This window comes from Dendrobates tinctorius, unplaced genomic scaffold (assembly GCF_039654945.1).
Source record: "Dendrobates tinctorius isolate UK_male_01 unplaced genomic scaffold, ASM3965494v1 ptg000056l, whole genome shotgun sequence".
NCBI lineage: Eukaryota > Metazoa > Chordata > Amphibia > Anura > Dendrobatidae > Dendrobates > Dendrobates tinctorius.
Genome location: NW_027361724.1, coordinates 13,395,140 through 13,408,644, shown reverse-complemented (window position 1 = coordinate 13,408,644; position 13,505 = coordinate 13,395,140). Strand labels below are relative to the sequence as shown.

General features: G+C 41.5%; 1 protein-coding gene across 2 annotated transcripts in view; it reads left to right on the top strand.

Moving 5' to 3' along the window:
• The window catches only part of NCKAP1 (NCK associated protein 1), a 149,906-nt gene that overhangs the window by 54,208 nt on the left and 82,193 nt on the right, over nt 1-13,505 (top strand). For both annotated transcript variants that reach the window (XM_073577502.1, XM_073577503.1), the window contains 6 exons: nt 1,128-1,184; nt 2,282-2,378; nt 4,497-4,603; nt 5,846-5,978; nt 7,954-8,035; nt 12,127-12,185. In XM_073577502.1, coding sequence (XP_073433603.1) covers nt 1,128-1,184; nt 2,282-2,378; nt 4,497-4,603; nt 5,846-5,978; nt 7,954-8,035; nt 12,127-12,185 — 535 coding nt within the window. The remainder of the gene's footprint in view (nt 1-1,127; nt 1,185-2,281; nt 2,379-4,496; nt 4,604-5,845; nt 5,979-7,953; nt 8,036-12,126; nt 12,186-13,505) is intronic.

The following is a 13,505-nucleotide window of genomic DNA, read 5'->3' as shown; positions in this document are numbered from 1 at the left end:
TATTATTCCAGCACGCCAAAGTCAATTGTTTGAAACCAGACCATGCCTTATCCCAGGACGTTCGCTCGTCAGTAATCCTGATGATCTGGTAGTATTCGGAGTTCAGCGGAGTAGATCTTGACGTTGGATCACTTTGCTCCTCGCTGCAATAAAGGAGGGAGAAAGTTGCCTCCATCAATCTTGTCATTTTTTATCTAGATATTACACTATGTATTATCCCGAGCTGTGCTAGGGAAGGAGGAGAACAACAATTTAGTTTTGGCTGAATCCAGTTTGTCTGCAGTACTCGGCGGCAGCTTCGTCGTGTACAGCTGAATTTACAGTTTTGCTTTGTTTATTTTTTTTTCCCATAAATTATTTTATTTTTTAGAAAATCTACAGGAATAGCTTTTGTTGTCCTTAAAAAAAAAAAAAAAAAAAATCAGTAAGATCCACCCCAAATCACCTATGATGGGATTGCATTTATATCTATCGGTTGCTGCATCCAAATGTAAACAGCGTTTTAATTTCAATACAAATTAGGCCTTAAGTGCTATGGGAGGGTCAGAGCACTTTCTGAGCCTTTACCTCCTGACCTTGTTTCCTCGCCCATTGCCAGCCTCTTCATTGTCTGATTTCCTTGCCTTAGGTCACACAGATAGGGAGCTATCAATCAAGCTGGGCAAGGAAACCCTGGGATGGCAGTGGCTTGGTAAATGCTCTGGGCGTGACAAAGCGCAACTAACACATTATTTTCATATGAATTCTTGGGGACACAGGAACACATTGACATTTAAGTCCATTGATACCTTTATTATGCTTTGCTTATAAAGCGCCATCATATTCTGCAGCGCTATACAGACATTATCATCACTGACCCCAATGAGGCTCACAATGTAAACTCCCTATCAGTATGTCTTTGGAGTGTGGGAGGAAACCCACGCAAACACGAGGAGAACATACAAACTCTGTGCACGTGTTGTCCTTGGTGGGATTTGCTGCAAAGCAACAGCGCTAATCACTGAGCCACCCATATATGCGGTTTGAGAAGGGGTTGACCTTAGTGACAAATTCCCTTTTGAGTGTTTATATTTTTTCCAAGGGCTTTCAAGCATTCTATTAACATATTTTGTGTTTCCACTTCTTAGGTACAATAAGAGAATTAATGACATCAGAGAATGCAAGGAGGCTGCAATATCTCATGCGTAAGTATTGGTTAATATGAAAAATTCACTCAGCTCTGCTATTCTATAAACCAGCACTCTTTTAAAGGGCATCTGTCAGAAGGGTTTTGCTACCCCATCTGAGAGCAGCAAGATCTATGGACAGAGAGCCTGATTCCAGCGATGGGTCACTTACTGGGATGCTTGCTGCAGTTGTGATGGAATCACTGTTTTCTCTGCTGTACATGTAGCAGTGCTCTGAATGAGGAGTTCTGTAACCCCGTGCACACACCTGATTGGCAGCTTCCTGTGTACACCGTCAACAAGCTGCTAATTGGTGGTGGGGGCGGGGTTCCACAGTTTAGCTGGACTGTCTGGCACAAAACACCTAGTCCTACAGTGATAATCTCCTGCTGATAAAACACTGATTGAATAGAAACTACAGCACACAGCCTAGTAAGTGACATATCCCTGGAATCAGGCTCTCTTGCCCCAACATTATGCTGCTCTCAGATAAAATGGCAAAATCTTGAAGGCATTCCACTACTGACACATTTTTTTTTTAATAGGGTTGTGCCCTTCATTTGCTATTCCTCCTGAATATTTCTAAATAAATGAAAAACTATTTTAGTATGTTCCCTGTAACGGGTGTATTCCTTAAGTTCGATAGCGTCTGCATTGATTGGGGTAATTTCAGATTCTGTAGAGATGACCCCCAACTGGTAATGCCAGTAAATTTCTAGGAGGAATAACACAGGAATGGCAGACTGTGTTTTTTTTTTTTTTTTATAAAAGATGCTCAAGAAAACCTTATTTCAGCAATGACTACTTGGTGATACCTGGCAATGCTTAATTTTATTAATTCCTAACAGCTTTTTTTAATTAGCCGGAGCCATTGGAAGATGATTTGCTTACTGTGATGCACTCCCCATCACATCAGTGCCATGTTGTTATAGGGAGAAATTGTCACTTTAAAGCTATTAAGTAAGAAAATGTCGGATGCATTACAAATCTTCATAAATTATACAACAGTCAAGTTGGCACAGGTCAAATAAAAATGTTTCACTAATGTAATGTATGAAAGCTCATATTGTACGCTTATAAATGTTTATTATAGTGATTCTTTGCTTCTTATTTAGTGGTGCAACACACAGAGAAAGGCGCAAATTCTTAAGGTCTGCACTCAAGGAACTGGCCACTGTCCTTTCCGACCAGCCTGGTTTATTGGGACCAAAGGTGCGTGACATAAGCTTGTAAACTATATAGCTTATCATATTGAATCCAACTAAGTAGCATAGCTCAGCTGGGGCTTTAACTGGCCATGTTAACCTTAAAGGTTATGGACACTTTTGCATTTTCTTTTCTTAAGCGGATATGTTTTATGTGGAATTAAACTTTTCTGCTATTGATGATTACTGCTGTTTTTCTTGTGTAGCATGCATGTATTATAATACACTGCAAACTGTTCATTTCCATTCAGTCTCCTCTTGAAAACTGGCTCCTTGTCTCCAGCTTCCATTGTGAATGGGCATTTAAGCTTTAAGGGAATCTGTCAGCAGGATTGTGCACAGTAGCCTACACACAGTGTCAGGTCGGCGCCGTTATACTGATTACAATGATACCTTGGTTGATGAAATCCGTCTTGTGGTTGTTGTTTAAGCTTTATTTTCAGTTTTGAGTTAATGATATGCTCGTGCTCCGGGACGGCCTGTGGGGGGGGTCTTCATGTGGTGTTCTGCTTAGGTATTTATCAGTAAGGCTTCTATCAGGCTACTGATCTCTCACTGACCTGCCCTCTATTTTACATAATGAATATTCTATATACTGAAAAAAAAAATCACCAGCCTGATCGCATCTATAGTTTGTATTTAATTTTTTTATTTGATGGTATACATAAATTCATTTAAAAAAAAATCTGTCACAAAATGGCGCTGTCTGCGCAGTAGCATCTATCTGTGATCCGATAGCTGCTGCTGCGCAGGGGCCGGCTGCTCCATCTTGCTAGAGAAAAAAAAAATTGCGTCCTCCAAGATCGCCAATAGAGATGCTACTGCGCAGGCTCGGCCGGCGCCATCTTAGTGGAGACATTTTTTTTCTCTAGCAAGATGGTGGCGCCTGCGCAGTAGCATGTATCGGCTATCCAATAACTAATGCGCAGGCACCATTTTGAGACTTTTTTTTTTAATGAATTTATGTATACTAGAGTTGAGCGAGTTTGGTTGGATCGGGTTTCGTGAAACCCGACAAACAAAATTTGAGTCGGATGAAACTGGTCCGACTAGGGCAAAAAAAGTCGGAGTTTCGTCCGAAACCCGACCCCAAAGCAAGTCAATGGGAAATAAAAGTCGTCATTGAGTGGATGAATGTCCAGGACGAGAGCATAAGCATTTCCAGTGTCCTGATAGGTGTAGGATACTGAATGACCATTATGTATCTCAAGGTGGGTGGCCTTGGGATGCAGGCACGAGTATTGATCAGCAGAGGTACTGCTGACGTTTCCGTTATAATGTTTCAGGGAAGCCTGTGTGTGGCTGTGTGTAATAGGACCTTTAGTTAGGTCATAGCCATGTGATCACCTGTGGGTGTGGTTATGGACCATATAAGGTACCTGAGGTCTGGTAACATGGGTGAATGCAGGGACCTGGTTGGTTCAGTGTGGAAGGTCCTGCTGAGATGGAGCTTCCTGGCTAACAGCATGTGAGGTGGCTGTGAGCAATGGCGATGTGTGCCTGAGAGTTCCCTGGAGGGAACGAACGTGTGCGGGATGCTGAAGCCGCATGAGGAACCCTGACGGGTGAGATAACACTGAGGCTGAAGAGCCTGCGCAATGGACATTTGCATAACCTGTGTGAGTACAGGATAACCAGAGTAAAGCTCTGTAATGGACGCTAAGCTGTTGTATATTGCTGCTGCGGGTTTATGATGGAGGAATAAACCACATGGACTATGTTATGGTTTATGTTTATGAAAACCCGGTGCCGGATGTGTTGTATTCGCTGCCAAGCGAGTGATCCCCTAACTGAATGACAGCACTACCTCACTATATATATATATATATATATATATATATATATATATATATATATATATATATATATATATATATATATATATATATTATACATACACTGATATAAAGTCAGAGGGTTTGTAAAGGGAAAGATACATTATTTACTGCTTATAATTGTGTTTTTATTTCAAGAGTAAATATGTTAATGGGAAAAAAAAAAATCCCTTGTTCCTACTCTGTTTCTTCATGGCTGAAAACCTCTGCAATAAGTGCTTCTTTGGTAGTAACGGAGTAATCTTGCCGCCTGCAATGTATCCTAATGCATGGTCTTTCTTTTTCTAAAGGCTCTTTTTGTATTTATGGCTTTGTCATTTGCACGAGATGAAATCATTTGGCTGCTTCGACATGCAGATAATATTCCAAAGAAGGTGGCAGACGATTTTATGGATAAGTGAGTCACTTTTATGTTTTCCAGTCCGTGTGTGGCCGCATACACAATAAAGCGGAATAGGGATTGGTTTTTCAGACTGGTGTGGAAAATCATTGTTAGAAAAAAATCAATCACAGCTTAAGTGTCTGAAAGAAAAGTGAAATTGCTTCACTGATAATGAAATGGACAGGTCTTTTCCACGTGAGAAAAAGAAAAATATTCTTTAGAACCGAGTATGATAGTAAGGAGGGAGAGTGGTTGGGGGATTTCCAGAGTCCCCAATACAGTTAACTTTTATAGTGGGGTTATCACTAAAGAGAGAAATGTATACCCGTGATGATATGACGTCCATGTCTGATTGATAGGGGGATCCACATAGTCACAAAGATCGAGACCCTCCACAGCCCTTGGCAGGGAGTAGTGCTGCTTCAGGGACTGTGGCAGTAGACACACTGCTCCTTCTTTATGTGGAGCCATAGACTGGCCAGAGGGCCCATGACTGATTATTCCCTATCTATTTGACCCTTTGTAGATGTGGTGGAAGACGTCAACTTCATAGAGGATGTTAAAGATCTACTGCTAGGTCTTGTTGACGGATACCAAAGGGCATATTCATCGGCATTGTGGAGCCCATGCCTTGATGGGTCAGAGCTGTTATGGGGACTCTTGGGGCACCTACACCATATTGTGTTAATGTTTTGGCTGTTTAGTGTATGTACTTCATGGGTGACATGTAAATCACATTTTCATATGGTCACATATGATAAGAAAAAGTGAGTAGCTGATGTTTTCTTAATTTTTTTTCTCCCTGGAGAATTCTTTTAGCAGCAATCCACTGGATAGGTGATTACATGTTGATTGGTGTCGTCCAATCACTGAGACCTGCACTGATCGGCAGAACGGGGAACTTTAATCCCCATTAGTATGGAGTGGCAGTGCGCTCCATTCATACCCTTTGGGGCTTTTTCTAGGGAATGAATGGTGCAATGTTCTGGTGTCCAAGCCGCTACTCCATTTTGTAGTGGAAATACAGATTCCCTGATCAGTGCTGGTCGCAACAGTCTGATGCCCACTAATGAGAACATTATCACCTATTTGCGGTGTAGGTTATAACTTATTGTACCTGGACAATCTTATTAAGGGAAATTACAGGAACCTCTTAGTCATATAATCTTTTATGAAGGTATTGATGTATAAATAAGTGATTAATCACGCATCACATTAACCTTTGCCAATCTCCATATTAAATTCTTGTTCATGCAGGCACATAGCTGAACTCATATTTTATATGGAAGAACTGCGAGCACATGTCCGGAAGTATGGGCCAGTGATGCAGAGGTATTATGTGCAGTACCTGTCTGGATTTGATGCCGTGGTCCTGAATGAGCTGGTACAGGTAAGAGACCCTAAATAATGGCCTCCATTTCTTCCGGTAAATGATGCACTGTAGTTGTAAGCCAGGACATATTGCGACGCAAGGCAGGGACTTCAGCTTGGGAGGCAGAGGCTTGAGAAGTGCTCCATCACGCCCAGAGCACTTGTGTTCATGTTGATAAAAAGTGGATTTTTTTTTATTATTATGAATCTGCAGTTTTTTTTTCAAAGGTATAGATTGATTTATCTTTATAAGAGCTACCTGACCAGATGAACAGTTTACTCTGATGCTAATTGTAAAAAAATATGTAACATTAATTACATATTAGAATACTTACAAATGCTGTTCTTTGGGTGATAGCTAGTGATGAGCAGACGTGCTGGGATAAGGTGTTATTTGAGCATGCTCGGGTGCTAACAGTGTCTTCAACTTGCTCGAAAATATGTTCACGTACTCGCTGCTGCATGTCTCGTGGCTGTCCTAAGAGCCGCAGGACATGCAGCCGCGTAGACTGTAATATATTAGAGTACGCAGACGACACACGGTTAGGACCCGAGCATGCTCAGATAACACCTTATCCCAGCACATTCGCTCATCAGCCAGGTTTTTTTTTTTTTTTTTGTTTCCATGTCATCTTTATTTTGAGCCAAATTTATCAAAGTCCTGCACTATGTTTAATAAAGTTTTGCCCATCTTTAGATGTTAAACTTCTGTCTAAGGTCGTTTCTTTAAGTTTTTCTCCATCCCTACTGTGAGGGAGATTTGCGACTTTTTTTTATTTTGCAGTTTTTGAAAAAAGTCTCGGCTCCTAAATCTGTCCCGTGTAAATAGTTACCCATGCACACGTTTCTACAAACATTTCAAGAGTGGCGCAAAAGTAGCAAATTTTGCATGTTTGATTTTGCACATACATTTTTAACATTTTGACACCAGAAAAATCCCCTTGCTGTCTTTTTGCTTGTCCACAGCTCATAATGAGACCTGCCAGCACAGCCCATCTGCATCTTGACAATTTCCAATTATTTAATTGCTTTACAAAATTAAATAAAATAGGAAGCAACTTTGTAAATAGTCCGATTTAAAAAAAATCTCCCACCATTTTCCTTGTCCCACGCCGTCATAGTTAGACTACAAGTAAATCACACCGGACAAAGTTTGCTTTGTGGTCTGTAAGCAGCGAAAATACGCAGCCTCAAATCCTTACCCTAGGGGTATGTGCACAAGTCTTTACCAGAGGGACTCCCCCCGAAGAAGCACAGCAAAAGGGAAGCAAAAATTGCCATAATGCACAGCAAGGTCAAAACGCCATTGCTGTGCACACGATCTGTCTTATGTCGCCACTTTCAGGGTTCGGCACCCCTGAAGTGGTTAAAAGAAGGAACACGCTTATTCTTCCCAGTATAGAGCAGTATAGGCGCTGACGGCCAATCTGCCGCGAAAACGATCGACGGGATTTGACTGAAGCAGGTTTGCATGGCAAAACTTGGTGGGCTGCGCTGACATCAAAAAGTTACCGTGTGCACATATCCTTACTCTGGAAAGCCTCAGATTTATGCCACCATGGAATTATTTTTATTGCAATTTTCTTCACATTCTACTTCATGCATTCTACAGATGAAAAGAATTAGTTTTATATGCTTTAAATATAATTTCATACGGTGTAGTAATTAAACAACTGGAACATGTGGTGCCCTAATCTGTTCCAAAGTTCATGTTTCAAGTTTCTTTAATGGCACAGACATTGTGTTACACGGTAGCTCCCTCCAGATGGCAGTAATGAGTTGGTCGTGTGTACTGGCGACTGGGTCTCTGGGAAATAGAATGATTATTGCGTTCGGCCGCTGGATGGCGCTCTTCCACAAGCTAATCTCTACACACTGACTTGCACCCTTAGTGCCGTGAGCACGGCCTCCGTAACCAGTAATGCCCAGGTTGAAGACACTTGAGGCTTGTTGTTGCTGCCCATAGTCTGACTTGTGTGTTCTTCTTGCTGTAGAATCTCTCCGTGTGTCCGGAGGATGAATCCATCATCATGTCCTCATTTGTAAACACGATGACATCCCTAAATGTGAAACAAGGTACGTTATAGTGTAGATTTGGCTCCATCACTGGATTCCTTATTACACCCCCCCTATGTTGGCCGGGATCAGAGACCTGCAATCACAGCAGTTCAAGTAATTGATATTTCTACACTTATTTATTTTTTTGCAGTCTGCCTGGATGCCTCCTTCCTGCCTGACTATTGCATTGTTATCGCTCCAAGTCTGTCCATACATTTAGCTACCCACACATGATCTTTGCGTATGGCAGTGGTCAGCGGTCTACGTCCTTTAATGCATTCTGGGCTTCCATCGCTTTCTGTCCTACTAATCTCGTTCCTGGAGGCTGCTGCCCACCGAACCTCAGTTTGAGGGTCTCTCTTATGGTAGGCCACGTTCAGATGGCCATGTGGAGAACAGACAGCACTCAGACCCTTTGTTAATCTATGTGCTAGTTCAGACTGGCTGTTTTCCACCTAGATGTCGGGCATGTCCTAGTAAGATCCAATTTATAGACCAGACTAGTGCATGTAAATAGCAGGCAGCTCCTGCACCCGTCTGGCTCCATGTGCCCATCCACATCGCAGTTACATCTGCAGTTTGCAGACTGGTCCGATAATTAGATGCTCATGTGAATGTGGCCTAACAGAGCTGTATACCAGGATGGGGGATAAATATATAACAGGATGAGGACCAGGATAAGGGCAATATATACCAGGATGGGGGATAATATATAACAGGATGAGGACCAAGATAAGAGCAATTTATACCAGGATGGGGAATAATATATAACAGGATGAGGACCAAGATAAGGGCAATTTATACCAGGATGGGGAATGTACATTCCAGAATGAGACCCAGGATAAGGGACATTTATACCAGGACATTTATATCAGGATATTATATTTATACCAGGAATAGTACCGTATTTTTTGGACTATAAGACGCATCCCTAATTTTCAGAAAGAAAGTGGGGGAAAAATGCGTCAAATGGGGGTCCGTCTTACAGTCCTGATTTCATCTTATTCGAGGGGGATCGGCAGTGCTGGTGGCAGAAGGAGTCAGGCGATTCTTCCTTTGGTCCGACACTGGAGGTCGATGATCTCGCTCCCATCCCAGCCTGATACAACAGTTTCAGTGGCGCTCAGTCCTGCGGGGGGGGGGGGGCCCTCCGGCGATATGACGCGGCAGTGCTCGGTGCTGCTGGGGGCTCTGGCGACATGGTGCAGCAGTTTCGGGGGTGCACGGTGTTGCGGGGGGCTCCGGTGACGTTATGTGAAGACCCAAAGCCCCCGCATTTCTGTTGCCTTGCCTTAATGCTGTGGCCTCTGGGAAAATGGCTGCCAGAGGCGGCGCATGCGCAGTTTGAGAACTTAACAATGAGATTTTTGGGGAAAAAAGTGCATCTTATGGTCCGAAAAATACGGTACATACCAGGATAGGGCTCAAGATGAGGAACATGTATAACAAGGATGAGGGATGTTATATACCAGGATGGTGCCCGGGACGAGGGAAATATATAGCAGGATTGTGGATAAATATATTCCAAGATGGGGAATAGATATACCAGGATGAGACCCAGGATAAGGGACATTTCTACCAGGATGGGGAATATTATATACCAGGATGGTGCCCAGGATGAGGGAAATATATAACAGGATTGGGGATAAATATATACCAGGATGAGTACATACACACAGTCTCGCTGGGGGAAATAAGTGTTTGATCCCTTGCTGATTTTTTAGGTTAGTTTTAACATTGAGAGATAGAATATCAAAAGTGAAAATCACATTGTATAAATTATATAAATTTATTTACATTTTGCAGTGAGAAATAAGTATTTGATCCCTCTGGCAAACAAGACTTAATACTTGGTGGCAAAACCCTTGTTGGCAAGCTCAGCGGTCAGACTTTTTTTGTAGCTGATGATGAGGTTTGCGCACATGTCAGGAGGAATTTTGGTCCAGTCCTCTCTGCAGATCATCTCTAAATCATTAAGATTTTGAGGCTGTCACTTGGCAACTCGGAGCTTCAACTCCCTCCATAAGTTTTCTATGGGATTAAGGTCTGGAGACTGGCTAGGCCACTCCATGACCTTAATGTGCTTCTTTTCGAGCCACCCCTTTGTTGCCTTGACTGTTTGTTTTGGGTCATTGTCTTGCTGGAAGACCCAGCCACAACCCATTTTTAATGTCCTAATGTAGGGAAGGAGGTTGTCACTCAGGATTTTATGGTACATGGCTCCATCAATTCTCCCATTGATGCGGTGAAGTAGTCCTGTGCACTTAGCAGAGAAACACCCCCAAAACATAATGTTTCCACCTCCATGCTTGACAGTGAGGACGGTGTTCTTTGGGTCATAGGCAGCATTTCTCGTCCTCCAAACACGGCGAGTTGAGTTAATGCCAAATACCTCAATTTTTGTCTCATCTGACCACAGCACCTTCTCCCAATCACAGAATCATCCAGGTGTTCATTGGCAAACTTCAGACGGGCCTGCACATGTGCCTTCTTGAGCAGGGGGCCCTTGCGGGCACTGCAGGATTTTAAACCTTTAAGTTGTAATGTGTTACCAGTGGTTTTCTTGGTGACTGTGGTCCCAGCTGCCTTGAGATCATTAACAAGTTCCTCCCGTGTAGTTTTAGGCTGAGGTGAGATTTTGCATGGTGCCCCAGATCACTGTCGATTGACAGTCATTTTGTGTTTCTTCCATTTTACTAATACACCAACAGTTGTCTTCTTCTCACCCTGTGTCTTAATTATGGTTTTGTAGCCCATCCAGCTTTGTGCAGGTCTATGATCCTGTCCCTGACATCCTTATAAAGCTCTTTGGTCTTGCCCATGTTGTAGAGGTTAGAGTCTGACTGATTTAGTCTGTGGACAGGGGTCTTTTATAAAGGTGACTATGTAAGACAGCTGTCTTTAATGCAGGTAACGAGTTAATTAGGAGCGTCTAACTGGTTTGTAGGAGCCAGAACTCTTAATGGTTGGTAGGGGATCAAATGCTTATTTCTCACTGCAAAATTCTAATTTATATAACTTATATAATGTGATTTTCTGGTTTTTATTTTGGATATTCTATCTCTCAATGTTAAAATTAACCCACCCTTAAAGTTATAGATTGTTCATGTCAAACTTACAAAATCAGCAACGGATCAAATACTTATTTCCCCCACTGTATGTGGGCCCAAGCCAAATGTAACCCACAACATGCTGTTCAACAAACCAGCATAGGGTGTACACAATAAACACAATTTGCCAAAAGCAATTAGACCCTAACTAAAGGTTGGCGTAAAACATAACTTTTAATTACACTAAACAGAATTATAAGTTATAAAGTTATTGGGTGTATAGTAATCGGATAACAATTTGGCAATCTAATCCTCTGGATTTATCTCCAAAATCCTAAATGTCATTCATTCCATAGAGTTGGTGCGGCCGCTACCACTGTTCTCATTAGGAGTTTATATACACTACCTAGCTACTAAAAGCAACTCCTAGACCTCCCTGACATGTTTCGCCAGACTCACTGGCTTCATCAGGGTTAAAGGCTAGAATGAACACCACGTGACTAACCAGACCTTTAACGTTTCATGTGATATCATAAATAAGAGACTGACACAGGTCAGCGAATCACAAAGCTCAAGGCTCTGCACCAATCAAAGCCAGTATTATTAGTTTATTCAAATGCTTTAATTTATATCATAACCCCTTTGTAATATTCATCATACAGCACACGTCACTTTAAGAGAACTTCCAAATCGCACAAAGTGGATTTCTGTTCATAATACATGTATACAAAACATTGTAGGAACGTAAAAGTTATGGCAAAACAATAGCGTCATATCCGGATGCTCCTTACCAATCCGTTCACCGTTAACTCCTCCAATCAGATGCTTTATCCTCATATCCGGAGACCACCAAATCTTGCACCGGGGCCCATCAGACTCGAGTTACGCCACCCACGCAGCCTGACTCCCATGAGTATGCACCTACCCCTGCAGTCCATGCCCATACACTGTAAATGTATATGAGCATCCCGCTTCATCTTTTCTATAATGTTCACTCAATATCATAATATCCTTTTGTGTGGATTGAATTTGATGCTTTCAATATATTTTTGTCTCTAGTTGAAGATGGCGAGGTTTTTGACTTCAGAGGGATGAGACTGGATTGGTTCAGATTACAGGTAATTCATGTTTTTTTTTCAGTAACCACATACATAACTTTCTCCTACACCTCATTGGGATTGGCTCAAAGAAAAGGATTTTACGGTGAGTACACAAAAATCCCTATTTTTACCTTCTGTCTTAAAGGGATTGTACTGTAAGCATTAATCACCTGCTTACGGTAGAAATAGTAAATATATTGTTGCGGTTGATTTGGGTGCTGAGACCTCACTGATCCTCAAAACGGGGGCCCACATTCCCTTGTGTAACTAAATCAGTAGTGAAGTATGTGTGACCATGTGACCACCACTTTTCTATAAAAACTCCCTCTTGTTTATTGGATATATGTTGTTTTTAGGAATCCTCATTTAAATGGTGACTGTCATTGTAATTGTTTTTTTTCCTAAATCAATAGTACATAGGAAAGAAAATAAAAAAAACTTAGTCACGATTTCTCTAATAAGATATATTACTATTTCTCCACCAGGACTGATCTTTCATTTTCAAAATGGTAAATTCACAGGTAAAATCTGTCGAGTGAATACATGCAATCTCATTACTGAGATAGACGAGAGTTAGTGCTTATAAAGTTCAATGGAGAACTCTAGCTGCCATTTCAGGAAAACTCGCAGTAGAATGTCTGTGTGCCCCTAGCTCCTCCCCCTCCCACTTCCATAGAATTTTATAAGCACCAACTGTCAGTAATTGGAAATCTGTCTTAACCGAGTAAAGATTTTACCCATAAATTGAGAGCGAAAGACCAGTCCAGGAGAAGAAAGAAACAGATTTCTCTGACAAGATATATTAGAAAGTTGATTATTTTCATGTGTACCATTGATTTATGAAATAAAAATTAAAACTGTTTTACTTTTAAAAGCAGTGACCTGACGTGGCTGATTGTTGCAAATATTTGGTTTGGATTCTGCACTGAAAGTCTGTAATAAAATGCAGTGTATACAGTAGGGAGTGAGACCCCAACTTGTTGCAGGTTTGTACCCTGATTTTTGCATCAAAGGGCGTAATCACAAATCTCATGCACGTGATTGTTTTTTCCCTCCCCCTTACTGAATTGGAAAACTGCTGCCATTTTTTTTTTTAAATCTTAAATCTGCAGCTTGTCACTTCTATCAGCAGCATTTTTTTTACCATAGAAAGCATTGAGAAAGTGCAAAAAAAACCTACAAAAACCACAACCATGCGTTTTTAGTGAATAAAATGAACTTTATTATACACATAGTATAGACAAATGACGCACCATAAAACACTGCCAAATTACATTAAAAAAAAAAAGCTGCAACAATGCAGCAAAGCCAGCTATTGGTAAGCAGGTACTTTTTGGA